The sequence below is a fragment of the Vicugna pacos genome, chromosome 8 (genome assembly GCF_048564905.1).
Source record: "Vicugna pacos chromosome 8, VicPac4, whole genome shotgun sequence".
NCBI classification, from domain to species: domain Eukaryota; kingdom Metazoa; phylum Chordata; class Mammalia; order Artiodactyla; family Camelidae; genus Vicugna; species Vicugna pacos.
The window spans coordinates 54,718,830-54,737,021 of NC_132994.1; the positions used below are offsets into that span (position 1 = coordinate 54,718,830).

The 18,192-nt window shown below is 38.1% G+C and overlaps 1 protein-coding gene across 3 annotated transcripts in view; it reads right to left on the reverse strand.

The window, feature by feature from the left end:
* MAP3K5 (mitogen-activated protein kinase kinase kinase 5) overlaps positions 1 to 18,192 on the reverse strand; it is a 174,686-nt gene that overhangs the window by 29,162 nt on the left and 127,332 nt on the right. For 2 of the 3 annotated variants that reach the window (XM_006200085.4, XM_015235835.3), the window contains 7 exons: positions 16,153 to 16,286; positions 9,844 to 9,971; positions 9,053 to 9,189; positions 7,983 to 8,088; positions 3,045 to 3,202; positions 846 to 1,023; positions 95 to 115 (listed from right to left, as the gene is read on the reverse strand). In XM_006200085.4, coding sequence (XP_006200147.1) covers positions 95 to 115; positions 846 to 1,023; positions 3,045 to 3,202; positions 7,983 to 8,088; positions 9,053 to 9,189; positions 9,844 to 9,971; positions 16,153 to 16,286 — 862 coding nt within the window. The remainder of the gene's footprint in view (positions 1 to 94; positions 116 to 845; positions 1,024 to 3,044; positions 3,203 to 7,982; positions 8,089 to 9,052; positions 9,190 to 9,843; positions 9,972 to 16,152; positions 16,287 to 18,192) is intronic. The other variant, XM_072965903.1, reaches the window with a different exon arrangement.

The window sequence follows — 18,192 nt, forward strand, 5'->3', positions numbered from 1 at the left end:
GGAGCAGAGGATGAGGCTCTGTGATAGGAAATCTAGAGCTCATCTCCTGATGCACCAAGCTTCAGCTCAATGGACAACATAAAAATAAACTCACCATTTGATCCAGCTGAAAGAGCTGTGGAAAGAGAAGCAAACACGGCAACATAAGCATGCACTGGGTTTGTTGTTAAACTGAGAAATCAACCAAAAGTGAAGTGAATGCTTGAAGTAGGATCAATGTCCTTTTCCAAACATTCAATCTGCCCATCTCATCCCACGTAAACACTAAAAATGCCAACAACAAATGAATTGTTTACTTGCTTTTTCTTTCTGAAATGAGTTATGGAAATTATTCGGAAAAGATACTTTAGATTTTCACCCTGCTGTTTTATGTATAACTGGCAATCTTCTCTTTCTTTCTTTCTTCTTCTTTTTTTTTTTGTGGAGGTTAATTATTCAGAAAGATATTCTCTAAAAGGTGATGGGTATTTTCTACTGCCTAAACTTAAAAGAACATATTATCTAGATGGCTTAGAAGTTTAACAGCTCTGTTATAGCCCTGTAGCCCACCAGTGGGAGTTTGGAGTTTCAGCTTGAAAAGACTATATTTTCACCCCTTTATACTTCAATCTTTGCATCAGCAGTGCTAGAATATCGATGCTGATATACAAATTCCCTACTAAACACGTGATGGAAGACCATTATGTGTGAGGCCCTAATATTTGTGAAATTGATGGTAACACAGCTTCCTGATGCCAATTTTCAATGATATCTTTAAACAAATTAGTTTACTTCTGGAAAAATCTTTCCTTTTAGTTTAGGATTTAGTGACCCTGACCTATACCCCCTTCAATGTAAGCACATACCTGAAAGCTTCGGTTGTGTCTTTTTCTTTTTGCTTGAAACTTTTAAGAACTCATCCAAAAGCAAGTCGTTAGCACAGTCTCTCTTGTCAGGGTCTGGTTCAAAACATTTCAGTATGAACGCCTTGGCCTCTGCTGACATGGACTCTGGGATCTCGGGGTGGACTTTAAACATTCCCACCTAAGACACAGCACAATGTGACTTCTGAGTGACCATCTCATCTCATGAGCTCTGGGTTCCATAACCCGGTCACCTAATGCAACAAGATCATTTATCATATACTTCAAACTCATGGCTTTTCTCAAAGTGAGAAAGGACTTGTTTTCTGTAGATTATGGAAAGTTTCCCGAGTACCTTTGTAACTTGATCAATGACATAAGCACAGTAATTATTTTAGGACAGTAGACGGCACTATGAGATAATTATTCCACCCTCGAAGGTTTCTGCTTGGCTTTTTCCATTTATGAATCTCACTGAATCCTCCCAGCAACCCAGTGGATTAAATATTATCCTTGTTACAGCAACAAGGAAAATGAGGCTTACAGGGGTGAGGTTACATGCTTATGAAAAGGCAGATGTGGGATTTGAACATTTTGGCTTAAAGCATGTGTTGTTTCTCCTCTGCCATGATTTGTGAACATTTTCCCTGTCTCAAACTGCCTATGCTAAAACAGATATTTGAAAATACTTAAAATTAAACAAACTCTATTTTTATACCAGTGAGAACTTTCTTCTTGCTGTCATTCTAATTTTTTTCAATAATGTTTTCATGAATTTAGTACAGAGAAAATTTCCTAGGGGAATCTTTTTCTGTTATCAAATAGCTTATACTAATTTATTCTTATATAATAACATAATTATTTGTAACAATTATAAAGCACCACCTATGTGCCAGACACTGTTCTAAGTGCTTTGCACATATTATTGCATATACTCCTCAAAAACCTGCATTAGATAGGAACAATGTTTATACCCATTTTACAGATGGGGAAACTGAGGTACAAGAAGGTTTAGTAATTTGCTCAAAGCCATCAAATAGCTTGACTGTGTTGGAGCCTGGATTCAAACACTGCAAATCAGTGCCAGAGTATGCTATTTCGTCTAAAGCATGCTGTATAATAATCCGGCATCGATGGGTAACAGAAGAGCATTTCAGAGTGAAGTCCTAGAGATTGGTGAAAACTTGAAAGATTGCCCAAGAAGAGAAAGACATCCATTCATGTCAAGAAAGGCAGCTCTCATCATTCTCTCAGTTTTGGATACACTATTCATTTCTGTACCAGCAGTGTCTCATCAGACTGTCTCCACGCTTAAAGTAAACCACACTTTATACAAAAACAGAAGGTATGTAACACATGGCCCCTCACAAGAGGCTATTCACAAACGGAGTAAGTGCTAGAAACATGGTCCATGACAGGCAAAGGAATAACACATTGTGATCAGAAGTCCTCTGCCTTAGAGACTAGCAGACATGTAAGCTTTCCTTCCTGGGAAATGGATGTCGGTTTCACTGTTTTTCTGGCTTCGTGGAGTGGCAGGTGAGGGCTGCAGGGACTCAGAGCCAGGTCACTGCTTTGCCCAGTCCCTGGATGTTGAAGCTGTGGCCTCTAGGCTCTCTCAGGCCTATTTCCATCTCAGGGGCTCCCTATTTTGAGAGATGGGGCTATTTCCTTTCCCATTCTGTAAAGAGTTACCAATGGGCAAATTAACTGGCTAGAAGAGTATATATATGAAAATAAGATTAATGTACTGAAAATAGCAATTGTACCCTTTTATCTATGGAGACTTCCAACTATTATGATAGAGTAAAGGAAATTTTTTTTAATACCTACATGGATAAAAAAAATGTTTTTATATCTCCCTTAGTGGAAGATTTTTCAGACTGAGTTTCTCAAAGAGCTTAAATCATTTTCTGTGGAGTGGTGTGTTATTTATCCTGTATTGTGAAAAGGTGGTCAAAGGCAGTTATGTTGAATCTCATTTGATAGTCGAGAAAACTAATGTGGAGAGAGACTCTCCACGTGAAGCACAGGTGCTGACCGAGGGGAGTGAATCTGGAACTTTAGATCTTGGACCATGCTTACTTAGGTCCCTTTCCTTTTGCCTAAAAAAAAATATGACATACACACATGGATCATCCAGAAGCTATAAAGAGCTTTAACCATTGGTTTTTAAGACATTTAAAACATACGAAATGTGACCTTGAACATAGCTGCTTGTGGTTCTCCCAGTTCGTAAAAGGGTGGTTTTCCAGTGGCCATTTCAATGATCGTGCAGCCCAAAGACCAAATGTCTGCTGCTTTCCCGTAGCCTCTTGGTCCTTTATCTATTATTTCTGGTGCCATATACTGAAGGGTACCTGGACATAATTCAAACACAGTTACGCTTTAAGAAGAGAAAACTGATGAACATCTAATAGACTGAACATCTAATCACTTTCAATTTCTTTATGTAAATGAGACAACTTTAAAAGCATGATTCAGGTCTTAATATCTCATCTTTGAGTTCCAGTTTTCTCTGCTAATAAAAGGAGAAATAGCAGTTTTTGTAATGGATCTTATTTGTGATAAAAATAGTTTACTAATATTATCTGTTTATGAATAGATATTTTATCATTTCCTACATAGTAGAGAATAATTGAGGCATCATTTCATTGGGAAACTTAGAAACTTCTAACAGTTGTTTGAGAATAACAGAAAATACATTAACACACATTTTCTGTAATCAGTTTTTCAAATACATAAAGACTCCCTTTATGTATACTTCCAGACTTTTCTAGGAAAAATCTAGGTCACTCATCCATTTCCTCAGTCTGTTATTTCTCAATTCCTGGTTAAATGCTTAGTTCTTCTGTTTTCATTCTTCTTTCTTAATCCTTAAAGCATTAAGATCCTGAAAGCCACTGTTAAATATAATGTAAATCATTTTTGGTGTACCTTATTCTGTTAATCAAACATGCAGTTTCTGCTGCGTGCCTGTGGTCCACGGAATAACAGATTTAATGGGTCAAAGACAGGTCACGAGCCATCAGTACAGACAAATCACCAGAGTGAAGAAGAATAAAATGAATATAGAGATTTAAAAGGCTGCATGGAATCAGAGAGTTGAAGAGTGTGGTATGATGGAAAGAGCATTAAGTGGGGGCCAATAACCCCTGGTTCTAGTTCTGCCTGGTATATCCCAGGTGAATACTCAACTGCAACTGTCTCATTGGCTCAAACTAGAGGCTAAGTTTTTACTTTTAGTCTGGAGTGATTTCTCAACGTCCAGCAGTGAGTCAGGGGTGTGAACAGGAACAGATAATTGTCATACCAACCAGCTTCTGATATACTCACACAAATGATATAATCAGTGAACAGGAACCCATCCAAGGTGCCATAATGAATTACATCAAATCCTGTGGCATTTGCCAAAAGGCCTACTTCAGTGTTACTTGATTCATGACCAAAGTGACAGACAGTTTAATAAATTTCAGGCAACACCTTTTATGACTGCTCCATGCCTGATTTACAAGCGAAAACTGCTACACAAATCTCCTCTAAACAGGTCCTATGAAACCCACTATCAAAAGATAGATATTGGCTGTGTTTATAAAAATAAGGAAAAGTGTATTATTTTTGTCCAGCATTGTCATCCTACCAGGTTTATCCTCCAGACATCATCATAACATGACAGTAGCTCGTGTTCATGCTCATATACAGCTCCACGTGTCTGCTCTCAACTTAAAGCAGTAACATTACTGGAGGGAAGTATTTCACCTGGCGAAGGAAAAGGTAACCATGCTCCTCAAATCACCTGCCTTGAGTAGAAAATTGTTATGATTTCTCTTTATAGCTTCCCCCAAAGTGTAATGTTTTATAATGTAAATAAAACTCAAGTAGTCATTTAGAAAATACAGGCTGAAGTCTACCACTCTTTTATTACCTCTCTGGATCTAAAACAGAATTGATGAAATAATTTAAATTGTATTAATATCTGAGTAGGAATTAAAACTGACCAAAAATAGTGAAATTTTTAAATTGGAAAATTCAAGTAATATCTTAACAATAAATTATGCAAAATTTGTATTCATCAGATAATATTTCAAAGAGTGGTATCTGCCAATTATGTTTATCCCCCATAGAGCAAAAAAAAAAAAACAACAGCAGGTTTAGTCATGCGTTCAAATCTGCTCTCTTCACTCCACAAGGGCGACACAATGTTTTATATAAAGAGATTTACAGAGCTGGATAATGAAGATGCAAGCCAATCTGAACATTAGACTAAAGAAAACAAGTGAGAGTATTAAAGCTAAAACCCATACTTCATATATCTTCATTAACATTTAAAAAATTACCTTAAAATTATCTATTTTAGAATTTTTTTGCCACTACAACCAGCTGGGGAGCCACTACAAGTTAGTGACTAAAAGCTTACACTTTGATGTCACTCTACATCCACTCATTCATTTAGTAGATCTATACTGAGGGCCTACAATGGGCCAGGCACTCATAATATAGCAGGGACCTAAACAGACAGAAATCCCTGGGCTCCGGGGGCTTACATTTTTGAAGTGGGAGACAGACAACAAAGTATAACATTATAAATAAGTAAACTATATGATACATTAGAAAGTGATGTGTTATGATTAAAAAAAAAAGTAGGGGATGAAGATCAGAAGTGCTCAGGGGAGGGCTGCCATGGGAATCAGGGTGGTCACAGGCCTCACTGAGATGATATCTGAGTTTACACTTGAAGGCGTGCAAGGGGACTTAGCCATGCAGATAGCTGGGAGAAGAGTGTTACAGAAGGAAAAGCATGTACAAAAGCCCTGCAGCAGGACCCACCTGGTGCAATGAAGTGCAGGAAGGCCTGTGTTTCAGGTGCAAGAGTGAGCCAGGTGGGGAAGAGTAGAAACCGGGTCAGAAAGGTAACGGGCTCCGAGTAGGTCAGAGCCTTGTCCACCATTGGAAGGGCTCTGGTGTTTGTTTACTCAGAAAACAGAAAGCCATCGAGATCTCTGAGTGACAGGACTTGATTTATGTTTTTAAAGGATCTGTCTGGCTGTGTGTTGAGGGTAGACAGTAGGGGCAAGAGTAGAAACAGGGGGAACAGGATACTGAGGCCATGAAGGTGAGAGGTGAGCCCGGTGGTAGCCGTGGAGGCCGTGAGGAACTGGTCCAGATCTGGACACATTCTGAGGGCAGAACTAATAGGTTTCCTCAGTGGATTGAGTTGGAGTGAGAGAAGTGCCATGAACAACTCTAAGTCTGGAGTGGCCAGCTGAGACAGAGAATAGTGTGGGTGGAACAGGTTTGGGGAGAAGACAATTAATTCTACTTGGCGTGTTAAGTCTAGTTTGAACTGTAGCTCTTTCACTTACAAGCTTTGTGACCTCAAGCAAGTTATTAACCTCTTTGAACCTTAATTTTCTCACTATATACTGGGATAATAATACCTAAGGACTAGGGTTGATATATGAATTTCAATGAAATAACATGTCACTGCCATCTTCCCTCTCCCCAAGTCACCAAGAAGTCAAACAGGTCAGTGTCTTTCAACTCAGTTCATCAGAGGTCACCACACCTGTGACTTGGCCAGCATTGAACTCGTGCTGTGAGGCCTGCACACCCAGGCTCTTGTGATCAGCGCTGGAGACAGACCCACCCATACGTGTCACTCAGGTCACATCATGTGAGGCCAGTGTGAGAAGTACAAGCAAAGGATTCTGGGAGGACTGCTTTACTACAATTTCTCTGGGGATTAAAAAAAATGTTTTCAAGATAAGCAAAAGATATTAACATCTTGCCAAATAAAGTGTCTGAACGTAAGGATTTTCCTCTCAGGAAGTTACTGAATCTTGGCAGCATCTAAAGTGTCTATTGCCAAATGGAGGGAGTATGAGGAAAAGAAATGTAAGGATATTTAAAGTTACTAAAAAGATGGAATTTCTAAAAGGATAGGATTAATTTTGTTCAAAAAATATATTCTAAATGTGTTTAACTCTGTGCCCTGAAATACCCACTGCCGTGAGAGTAGGAATTGGGTCAGTGACGTTGCTGACTGAATGTTCTGAGGAGAAAACTTAGAGAATTTCTCTTTCCTCCTTTCCCCTTTCCAGGGTTCCAGAATAGATACTTCAGCAAGGTGGAGAGAAAGATGGACTGGAGCAAGAAGATCAAAGCAAAGAGCGAAGGGAAGATTAACTCAGATTCTCTTGAGTTCTCTTGTTAACAAACCCTTGTAACTCATGGCTCTGGTATCTTCTCTCGCTCAATCTCCTCATCTGCAAAATCCTCATACTGCCACCTGCCTCACAGAATTCAGAAACGGTGGCATCTGACCATTTTGCTTTATATTAGATCAAAGATTATTCATTATTCCTTTTTCTTTTTTTGACTAAATCTCTCTCTGATGATGATAACAAGAACATAACACTTCATGAGAATCAGCAGAATGGGGTGGAGAGCAGGGTTGACGTTCCAGATGCCTTCCCTATAACTGTTGGGCTGTCGTGAATCTCTCCAAGCCTCAGTCTCCTCTTGGCTACTGCTACCTTTCTGGAAGTCACTTTGTCTCCACCCTCGCAGGATTCTGCTCCAGAGGCAGCTCAGTGGCTGCATTGCCTAATTTTTCAGGAAGGCTTTCTCCCCACCCCACTTTTGAGTGAGTGAGTCACTTCCTTTTTCTGAATCGAAATCTTACAGTTATTTATGTTGTGAGTAGGAGAAGAAACCACAGGGAGTAAACAGATTAGGAAAGAGAGAACTCAGAGTCCAAATGGGAAATGATTAAGGTGTGAGTAAGGATCTGAGAGAGGCTGGGCCAAAGAAATGTTAAAAAAATAAATCTTGTCAGGATTACAGTGGTTGTAGACCAACCAGGAGAGAAGTAATGACATGAAAAGAAAAATCAATAACAAATTGAGAGTTAAAAAAAAATCTTCAGTAGCATTAAGCAGGAAACTGAGCAAGTCATGTAAACACAAGGTAAGAAAGGGGCCAGATCACATTGTGTATAACATTTTTCAGTGAGCATCAAAAGATATCAGCATTAATATCTGTGAGAACACAGACTAAATTTACCTCTCATGTTATGCTCAAACGCAGAAATTATTGCTTTAATTACATAAGATCTGTATCACCATTGCAAAAACATACCAGTAAAAGTTTCAGTACATGGATTTATGCCAGCGAGTCTCTTTGATGTCCCGAAGTCAGAGATCTTGAGGACACCACTGTAGGTATTAATCAACACATTGTCACCCTAGAGAAGAGAGAGTTTTAATCACAAATGTTATCTTTCTTCTAACACTGCTTGCTGTTGCCTTGAAAGTCCAATAAGAAAAGGTGTCCTTACAGCAAACAAGGACACAAATTTTGTCCTCTTTATTAACAGTTACTCTCAATAGTGAATTCTTGACACCATTTTTGTTTATATGTTATCAGTTCACAAGCTGCTACTCAGGTCACAAGGTCAAACGTGGTTCCTACTTAGAGCTTGCTGTGGGTTACAGAATGTAGGAGCTGTCTGTGTTTGATACAGGTATGATGAGTTAAATTATGATACTTACAACTTCCAAGTCACTTTACTTTCTTTTCTATGTTATTTTATTTCTTTTCCAGGAATATTTAGGGACAGCACAAATAAATGGGTATTTGGGTTGGTTTTAGGGAAGTCATATGAACTTGCTTTCAATATAGTCCAGACTTTGTCATAAATTTATCAGTTCTGAATAGTCTCTTTTTAAAGAGAATTTGGTAAATTATCTAATTTTAGTTCAACTCATGAGTGTATGATACTTGTGAGATGTGGGGATTTTTTTTTTTCCTTGTAACTATTCACCCATTAATTCAACAAATATTTACTGACTAGCTACTACCGGCAAGGATTTAAAGGTCAACCAGCCTGTGAGAGCCTCAGAAGCAGGGACCATCTCCTGTTTAATTTTGTTCTGCTGAGCCACCAGCCCCACAGAGCACGTAAAACTGTGCCAGACATGTGGTAGAAACTCAGTCTTTGTTGGTTGAACATGGTTAAGGAGTTTATTCCTTGAGTAGAAGAGACAAGACTTGAATAACTGATTCAAGGGCAGAGTGATATATTTCTGCTGTTTCTACAATTTATTTATTTATCATTTCAAATTAATACCTATAACACGACATGACTTTTGCAAATAAAACAATTACCCATCAAGGAACTTAGGAAACCGAATCCTATTGCATCCTACCTTTATATCCCGGTGAACTATCTGATTGTCATGGAGGTATTTTAATCCTTCCAGTATCTGCTTTGTATAAAAGCCAATGGTTTGCTCGTTGTCCTTCAGCGGGCCCCATTTGGACCGAAGAAGAGCAGAAAGACTTCCTGCAAGTAGGGAGGAACAGTGGATAAAATCTTATCCAAATGAGTTCTTCACGGCACATTAATGATGTAACATTAATGTAAACTAATATTTGTTGGTTATTCACGGTGGCCTGGGTACTGTACTCTGCACTTGGGCTCAGATATCAATAGGAAAGTGTCCCAGTTCTGAAGATGGTCATTATCAAATACAGTCGAAGTAAAGGGCCAATCAAATGCTAACCTGAATCCAAGTCATGATGACTGACACTAAAATAGTTCTGATATTTATTTATTGTCCCCTAATAAACTGTAAGGTAACATCACATGTCTAATTTTTCTTTTAATTTAAAGAAATTAAGAACTATAAATTTGTACATCCTATTCAATTTTACTCCTCAAGGCTCTAGAAACACACATTTTTAAAGTATTTTTTTGAAGTTTTCCTACAATTTATATTTTTATTTTATTTCTTTATTGAGGTATAGTGGATGTACAATATTATATAAGTTTCAGGAATACAACATAGTGATTCATAGTTTTTAAAGGTTATATTCCATTTATAGTTATTATAAAACATTGGCTACATTCCCTGTGTTGTACTATATATCCTTGTAGTTTATTTGTTTGTACTTAGTAGAAACTTGTATTTTTAAAAGGAAGAAAACCTTCTCTTACCTCCTGGGACCTGCTCCATGAAGATTTTAATGAAACCATTCTCACTGAAGGAGCCCAGATACTGGACAATATTTTTGTGCTTGAGATGCTTGTGCAATGCTATTTCTTCATGTAGGGGCTGGGAGTATCTAAAGGACATGCAGATACCAGTGAGCTAATTACATAGCCAGACTTTCACGTACACATTTAGGCAATACGAACTGAAAATGCCAGCTAAACATATGCCCGTATGTACAAAATCAAACACGACCATCTAAGGTCTTTATTTCTCATCACAGAAATTCTGTGAAGTTGGAGCCATGGTAAGGTCTGAGGGGAACCGTGTCAGGTACTGTTCTGGGCCTTTTGTATACATTAACTCACTCCTCACAACAACCCCATGGGAAGGTACTACTAAGGTGCTCATTTTACAGATAAGGAGATTGATTCACAGACAGGATGACTAATCCTCCCAGGATCTCAAAGCTAGTAAGTGACAGAGCTAAGATTTGAATCCAGGAAAACTGAAATCATCCGCACAGCTCACTGTCCACATTAACGTGACTTTCTGTTCCACTGGCTTCATAACATTACTTTATTATTCCAGGAGATTCTTTCCCAGGAAGATAAAAATTGCAAATAATTTTAATTTTCATTTTGGAACTTACTGAAGGGCCTACCAACTCTTCAATAGAAAACATAAAATCATTTATATGCTGAGTTTCCTTAATTCTATTCTAACCAATTCTATTATCTCAAATCCTAACCAAGCCTCCATACTGAAAGACCAGCTTTAAGCCAGACTTCAAAATCATGTACTCAGTATATGTTGCTTTATCAAATTATAAGATGAAAGTATTTGATATATCTGGAAGAGACAGAACAACACTTTCGATGATTATCTGAAGTATTATAAAGCTTGTAGGCTCTTAACAATCCTAAATATTAGAGTAATATATTACTATATGTTATATTAATATAATTATTGTATAAATAACTATGGTAGGGTGTCAGCAATGATAAACATAAACAGATACTCAAAGCTATTCCCTAGTTTTTTTTTTCTGTTATATAATGGAGGCTACAGGTGTGAAAGGCACTAACCACTAAAACATAAAATACAAGCCTGATGCCTCATCATTTGCTTCAGTCCTACACCCAAGAAATGGTCAGATCTTACGATGGTGTATCTACATAAGCAGAATGGATTTTTTTTTTGAGTGCCAATAACAAATACTAGAATCAGTTAGTACTGGATAAAACTATTTTCACAAAGCTTATCAGCATAGACTATAAAGCTAAAGCAATTAGTAGGTTACAAAAATCCAAATTCATTTAATTTAAACAAACTGATAATCTGTGAAATATTACCAGAAAGCTGACAACAACAACAACAAAAATTGACTTGTATATTAGACCTTTAACTCATTTTATTTTTCTTTAGAATTGCTCTAGGAACTAAAGGCTGGTAATTAAACTAAACCCCTTAACAAGATATTGGTTAAAGACAACAAAACCAATTTGATTATTGCTTGAATGAGATAACACAAGAAACACCAGTATCTAGTGCTACTAACAAGATACTTAGGTCATAATTCTCTGCTATGAAGGTATCTGCACGCTGCTTTTTCCACAGAGTTTAAAACTCTTTAACGCTAGTTAATAAGATTGCTCTTGATATGTATGAGGTAAACTAGTGGCAATATTGGGCCAAATCTATAGATTTCACAGATCAAGATGACTAAATAATCTAAAGAGGCTAATTCAGTTTATGATAATTAAAGGGCTCCCACCTCCTGACCCTCTATTAAATATCAATCATAAACGTTTAAATGTAAGATACTGGAGAAACAAGTATAACCCCCCCATTACATAATCAAAGGATAGCTCAAAAGTTACAATGATAGTCAGGATTCATCCTAGCTAAGAATAAGAACTCTCCTCCAATACGGAAACGATTAGTAACACCCAGCAATTCTAAGAGTAAGTGAAAGAAGTGCCAAGCACTGAATAAGCATGAAATTATAATTTGTTCAGGTCCATAAGCTAAGCATGTCTATGGGAATTACAAGAAAATCCCATTTCTTCTCAATTAGTTTTGACAATGGAAAGAAGAAATGGTACAGATAATCAGAGATACTTACGTGCATTTAGCTTTGAAAAATTATTAAATCATACATGTTTCCAGAGCCTCTCTCTTGAGTCAGATACAACCAAGCAAACCAGTGGTTCCCAACCTTGGCTGGAAATTTGCATCTCCCAGAAGGATTTTTAAAAATATCTATGCCCATGACCTACCCACCCATGACCCAGAATTTGGGGTAGAGGGTCTGAGTATTTTTTTAAGTTTCTCAGATGGCTCTCATATATAGCTGAGTGGAAATACCTGACTGAAGTGAAAACAGTTCAGGGGTGTGTAGAATGTTAGTGGAAGAAGCCAACCTGAGGTTAACAAGTAGTCGGGGTAGATTATGAGAGTGTCCTTAAAATCCACCAGCTTGCTCTTAGGCGCTAACAAAAGTGTTTTTAGAGTGTGAGGGAAACATAGAAGACGCTGTTTTTGTTGCTATGATCCTTCCCTACAGAAAGCAGTGTTTGGTGTATGTGGGATCATGCATTATTCACATCACCCTCCCGCCTTAGCAATTATCCTTTGTAATCGCTACCTTTTTAAAGGCAACCTCGAAACCTCTCCAGGGCACACAGATGGAAATAACTTTGTGTGCTGTATCTCACAATAATATGATGTATTTCACTGTAACCTTCTTTAATAGGTCACAAAAAGATGCCCCACGCCAGCTGTTCAAGAGAAGGACTTGTCACGCAAGTCAGTTTCAAACAGCCCACATTATGCTAAACGGTACTTTGTTGGTGTTCATGTACTCTGTGTGTGCACACTGGCAGCTGAATAAACTCGAGCTACAAAGATGGTTTTAAAAGTGGTTTTCTTCCAAGTACCTACTTAAATTTATCTGGTGGTGGGAAGGGAGGGCATGTTGCTAAAGATTAATGAGTTTGCAGCAATTTGATAGTGACAACTCTTTTAAAATTTTATATTGCTTAAAAATCTACTCTGTGTATATACTACTTAAAAACCTATAGGAATATTTAACAAAAATTGTAATATGACAAATTTATATATATTACCCTAGATATTTAATGAATAGTTTCTATCACCATTCCGTAAGAATTCATATATCTCTCATGAATTAACAAAGGGGAAACTCGGCAAAAATATCACAGAACACATAAAATTGAATCCATACATGAGGCAGACAGTAAAAGCTGTTTGCCTACTTAATATCTGTTCTTCCCTCTTTCTGCGATGTTGTTTGGAGAAACAACTCGTCAGCTTAAAAGCTGCTGAGTTTCTAGCAGTCCCTGCAGTTAGGGGTGGTCACTTTTGGCCAATGAGGTAGAGGTGAAAGTATGCTGGACATTTCTGAGGACGTTTGTTTTCCTTCTTCCTCTTCCTGCCTGGAATGCCGATACGGAGGCTGGAGGCAAAGCAGCCACCTGTCAAAGTCACGCAGCAAGGATGGAGAGGCTGAGGTCTGGGACACTGATTGCTGACAGGGGGGTCTTTTTCAGGTTAGGGAATCCGAGAAAGCCTCTCTGAGGGCTTGAGAACTGAATTGGGACCCAACTGATGAAAATGAGGCAATCCTGCTGAAATCTGGGGACAGAGCCTTGGTGGGCCTGGAGGAAAGAGAGGTGTGTGGGGCTTCAGTGGAGGAGGTGAGGCCGCAGAGGGAGGCAGATGTCTATACTAAGGGTTCTGGGTTTTATGCTGGTTACATAAGAATCAATTGAAGGGTTTTAAGTAGTACTGACATGATGTGATGTCAACTGGAAAAATATCTCTGTGCCTTCTCTGAGAAAGGAAGGAGCTGAGGTGGAGGAAAGAGTGAAAGCAGAGACTAGTTATGAAGGAGCTGCAGTAAGGATTTTGGGTGGGAGACCCAAAGGCTTAGGCTGGTGATGGGACAGAGTGGAAAGATTCAGAATTAGAGGTTGAGACAACAGTAGGACTTATGATGGAGCAACATAGAGTGAAACAGAGAGGAATCCAAATGAATCCTGGTAGTCTGAACAGCTGGATGGATGGGGTGAGATGAACTGAGAGATAGGGAATACCGCAGGTCGAGTACATTTGCAAGTAAAAATCCACAGTTCAGTTTTGGCCATGTTAACCTTTATCCAATCATCTGTTGATGGACATTTGCGTTGCTTCCATGTCTTGGCTATTGCAAACAGTGCTATGAACACTGGGGTGCATGAGTCTTTACAAATGGGAGTTTTCTCTGGATATATGCCCAGGGGTGGGATTGCTGGATCATAGGGTAACTATTTTTAGTTTTTTAAGGAGTCTCCTTACTGGTTTCCATATTGGCTGTACCAAATTACATTCCCACCAACAGCGTAGGAGGGTCTCCTTTTCACTAAACCCTCTCCAGCATTTATTATTTGTGGTCTTTTTAACAAGGTCATGTTAACCTTGAGGTGCCTTTTATATTTACAGGTGAAGAAGCTGGGTAAATCCAGGTAGCTCAGGGGAGTGTCCTTTCTAAGAAAGCTGATTATGTGACCCTATCATCATGGCCAAAAAGTGTAGAGTGGAGGGGCAGCTAAAATGTGTCTGTGATGCAGCTCAACATTAAAGTTTGGCCAAATAAGAAAGAATGTTTTAAAAAAAGAGAGAAATATTATAATAAGAAACTCAATCCAATCCTCTTTCTTTCAGAGATTGAATCTGCAACACATAGAAATTCTGTCTAATGGATTGTAAGAGCAACTATTTTATGAAGAGAACACGTAAGAGAAGCTTTGAGGCAGCAGAAATCATAAGATTAAGAAAGAATTGTTGCTTGGAGAAGAAAGGATAGGACAGAGCACTAGAGCAGAGAGCCCTACTTTGTGTGGTTCAAACCATGTCCTCAAATACTTCTGTTCTTCTCCCTCCCTTTTCCTTCTAGTATTCCCACAAGGTATGTTGCAACTTCTGTCATTGTCCTACAGTTCTTGAATTTTCTTTTTCAGCTTTTTTTCTCTTTACTTGTCTTCTGGAAGTTTCTATCGACATACCTGCAAGCTCAGAGGTTGAGGCGTGTCCAACCCGTCAAAGGCAACCTTTGTTTCTATTACAGTATTTTCCACATCTAGCATTGCTTTTTGATTCTTTCTTAGAATTTCCATCTCCCCACTTACACTGACATCTGTTCTTGTAGGTTGTCTACTTTTTCCATTAGAGCTCTTAGCATATTCATCACAGTTGTTTGAAAATCCCAGTCTGATAGTTAACAACATCCCTGTCATATCTGAGTCTGGTTCTAATGCTTGCTCTGTCTCTTCAAACTGTGTTTTTTGCCTTTCAGTGTGCTTTGTCATTTTTGGTGGGAAGCTGGACCTGATATATTCAGTAAAAGGAACTCTTTTGAATAAACCTTTAGTGGTGTGGTGGCGAGGTGTAGGGGGAGGGAAGCCTTGTGCTATGGTTTTGTGAATTAGTCTCTGTCTTTTAGTGAGCCTGTGCCACTGGGCTGTGAACTTCACAAATGTTTCTCAGTCCCCACTTAGATGGGACAGGATGGCTAGAGTGGGCTGCAGTTGGGCATTTCTCTTTCCCCAGGTTGGTTAGGTTAAAATGACACAGAGTTTAGGCTCTGGTAAAATAGTTTCCCTTGAGGGCAGGCTTTGTTAAAAACAGAACACTCAGGTAGATTTCAAAATGGTTATTTTCCCCTACCCCTGCAGGAAGCCTGGGAGAGGGAGATTTTCACAGATTTTCTTTGTGAGGACCTGATAGAGCTCCTGGAGGCAAAACTTGCAAAAGTAGTGGGACTGTCTTATGATGGTCTCCAATTTGGGGGGCATTGGTTTGTCCTGTGACATCACTTTTCTGACAGCTCCAAGAAGCGTAGCTGATTTTTCATTTTGTTCAGTTTTCTCCTTGTAGTTTAGGATGAGTGATGATTACTAATTCTCCTTACATGCTGGAACCTCTGGTTCAAACCATTTCTGATGGTGATTATTCCTCATCTATCTGTATAGTAAACCAGCCATTATCCAACATAACCTGATCCCGACACACAAGGGCCATTCTCTTCTCTGTTCTTTGAACGTCCTGTCCTGGTTGCCTCGGAGATGCCATCCTTCCTCACCAGTCTTGTACTGACTCACTGAATGATGCAGCAGCTAAACCTCAAAGGGAGCTAATTAAAGCAGTAGAGTTTTCAGAGTTTCATTAATTAGACCACCAAAATATTTTTAAATGCTATTAACAACCCAAATATCTTAGAAAACAGCTTTCATGAACCACGATTACTGTACCTGCTATCTCTCTCTGGGATCTCCTTAATGGCGATTCTGACTTGGTTGCTCAGATCTCGACCAGCATAAACTATCCCGTAAGTGCCTTTTCCTAAAACGACTCTGTCACCATTTTCATCATATTCATAGTCATACTACGAAAGGAAAAATGGGAGAAGATGGAAATATTAGTTGGAGTCCACATTTTAAACGTCAACTTTTTCCAAAAGCATTTTTCCTTATTTAATCAAGTGGCTTTATCAGGGAAACAATAAGACTAAATTCTAAGAAACAGTTTCAAGAACAAAAAAATAGACTGACCCTAAAGCATTGTCTGTTCATGTTCTCACAACTGTTATGAATACAGTGGGAACTATGTATTTAAATTCACCAAAGTGCTCCTCCAAAAGCCCACTTGGTTTCTTTGACCCACTGAACCCTGTTTTCCATTGATTCTGGAGATGAGTATGATTAGCATCAATGTCTATCAATATATCACATCTAATTAAACTTTTGGTTTTCTGCTTTTGGTACTATGAAAGTATTTCACACTCTGTCAGGAGAATAAAACCACCGAAAGCCTTTGGGTAAGAAGAATATTTTGAGGTCTTACAAGTTGACAATAGTAAAGCAAGGATTATTTGTACTTCAGCCCCAATTCCCAATTCCCCAAGATTAAAAAACACTTTGAAAAATGGAAGAAAAATTTCATTTTTGATGTAAAAAAAAATTTCATTTTGATGAACACCTTTAAACCCCCAAACTGTCAAAGCATGCCAGTCGAATATGGAAAACTGGATCAAGATGAAAGGGGTATAGTGACATTTGGGAGGGACCTTCTCAGAGGCAACAAACACAAAAGCATATCTTTTGTCATGGACTTGAACTACAGGATTCAGGGTCATCAAATGATCAAGACATGTCTCTATAGAAACCCAATGTAAAACTAAGACCAGCAGAAGGGAACATCAGAACAAGTTCATTCTTTTGTCTACATTTTGCTGGGGTATAAAGCTGTAAGCCCATGGCTACATTTAACTCACAGAAGGGTTTGAGTTAGCCATTTAAAAAAACCTGATTTGTAACATTCATAAACCAGGAAATTTAACATTAAGGCCAGTAAATAACCCAAAGGAGGGTAACAATCATAAATTTTTACACTCACTAACAACATAGCCTTCAAATATAGAAAGCTGATAAAATTACAAAGACAGATAGACAAATATAAACCACAATAGGTTTTAACAGAACTCTTTTAGAAACTGATCTATCTAGCAACAAATTCAAAATAGAGACCCTAATGGCACAAATAACAAGTTTGGTATAACATACACAGAGAGAACCCTGTACCCAGACATAAATTCCTTTCCTGCATAAATGAAAAATATGTAATAATTGGTCACATATTAAGCCACAAAGGAAATTTCAACAAATATCAAGGAATAGATATTATAAAGACCATGATCTTTGACCACAAGATACTAAAAATAAGATAGTCAAAAATATATTTGAAAACTGACTATTGCAGTTTAAAATGATCAATGGATTAAAAAGGAAATGATCCTGGGAATTACAAAATAGTTGAAAAGAATGACAAAGAGAGCATAACATATCAAATACGACAGACATAGAATTATGTAGATGAAAACTTCATGGCCTTAAAGAATTGCATTAGAAAACAAAGAAATTTTTAAATGATCAAGTTAAAGGGTCAAGAAAATTCAAAAAAAGAAGAATACATTACTATCCAAAGACAGTAGAAGGACTTCTGGTTTGGGCAATATGGTAGGCTAGGCATGTGAAAACTTTCCTGCCAAAAATTCCTAGATAAAATAGACATACCTTTATGCCTAGCTGGGATCACAAAAAAAAAAAAAAAAAAAAAAAAGGAGCTAGAAATAAAGAGAAAAGGAACACAAAAGGGATAATCACAAGAACTCATGTCCTGCAGCCCAAGGGGTGGGGATGAGGGCAGAGCTTTCAGTCTTACTAATCTAGGCCAGAGACTGGCAAACACCTTCTATAAAGAATATTTTTAGATTTGTGGGCCATACGATTTCT